Source organism: Penaeus monodon, chromosome 20 (assembly GCF_015228065.2).
Source record: "Penaeus monodon isolate SGIC_2016 chromosome 20, NSTDA_Pmon_1, whole genome shotgun sequence".
Lineage (NCBI taxonomy): Eukaryota > Metazoa > Arthropoda > Malacostraca > Decapoda > Penaeidae > Penaeus > Penaeus monodon.
The window spans coordinates 19,030,328-19,031,702 of record NC_051405.1 but is presented as its reverse complement, the minus strand read 5'-3'; the positions used below and the strand labels follow the sequence as shown (position 1 = coordinate 19,031,702).

General features: G+C 32.8%; 1 protein-coding gene across 1 annotated transcript in view; it reads right to left on the bottom strand.

Annotated features, from left to right (window-relative positions):
- The window catches only part of LOC119585676 (histone acetyltransferase Tip60-like), a gene marked incomplete at its 5' end in the record, with an annotated part of 8,306 nt that overhangs the window by 6,518 nt on the left and 413 nt on the right, over window positions 1-1,375 (bottom strand). Inside the window, 2 exon segments of the mRNA XM_037934351.1 lie at window positions 587-680; window positions 986-1,216. Of these exon segments, the coding sequence (XP_037790279.1) occupies window positions 587-680; window positions 986-1,216 (325 nt within the window).

Here is a 1,375-nt window from a genome sequence, read left to right as displayed (position 1 = left end):
CTAATACTACATATTTGATCATAGAAATTCCCACATTACTAACAAATCTAAATTGTCCTTGACTAATGGCATCTCCTTCAAAAATGTAATAGACACATCCATCTCTTGTAAAAAAAGAAGCAAAATTTTTAAAAAGGTTGCAACGTTCTCACTCACTTTTTGTAAGTTGTGGTTTTTCCTGCCCTTCCTGTGGCTTTAGGGCAATGGAATCTCTATAATTGTTTGCTTCCAGTATGATCTATACGAGGTATTCCAAGATCACTGAGCGGTTTCTCAGGAGGCCCTGTTTTACCCTTTAAATTTGGATAAATTTATAACCTGCAAAGAAACATGCTATATAAATCAAAAGATAATATGAAAATGGATAATTCAAAACCTGCAAAGGGGAAAACCTGGGAAAAAAAACCAAAAGTTTTCAGTGAAAATGGATAATTCATAACTTGCAAAAGTGGGAAAAATAATCAAATATAATACAAAAATAATAAACCAGATATTGTAAAAATTATATATGTAAAAGAAATACCTTATGTTCCAGTGCCCTATTACATGGCATGTGATGATATATGTTAAAGGAAACTTTACTTACTAAATTCAATAAGTAGTTTGCCATACCCCTTCCTCTGATATGGTGGAAGGGTTAAAATACAGGCTACATTGTAGTCTTCTGAAGATTCCTTTTCCTGCAATTGCAATACAACACTGAATCAGCAAATGTAGCAAAAGAAATTATGAAGCACTTTCATTTAATGTCATTTACTGATAATGAGATGTTTCAGCACCAGTACCAGCAGTATATGCATAGTGGGTACTCAGTTGAGCTTGGAAAAGTTATCTCACTACAAACATCTGTTTCACCTTGAAATATTCTGCTTTTGCTCATTAATATATGCCCTGTTGCAATTACATTACACATTAAAAGGAAATCTCCCATTATCCTTATCTAATTTACCTATACCTTCAAATTTGGATAATTTATGAACTCTACCTTTGAGAAGTATCCAACTATGTGATATCCTCGATTATCATATTCAGTCATAACATAAAAGAGGAAAGGATCTGTGTCGTAATACAGCGTCTTGTGGTCTAGGAAAAGCTTTGCTAGAAGGCACAAATTTTGCGCATACAATTTGTTTTTCCGGCCATCCAACTCGAAAAAAGATATGGACCCTTTGCGATATATTTCGTTGCCTGGTGGATGCTTGAAGGGGCATTTTTGCTGTAAAACATGTTTAAGAAAATTAAAATAAATAAATACAGGTACTATATTAGGAATTCAAGATCTCAGTGATGGCAATAAATTTCAAGTGATTTACACATGACATATAACCTTTGATGTTGTAAACCTAATATTACTTTTCTTTTAAATAATTAAGGC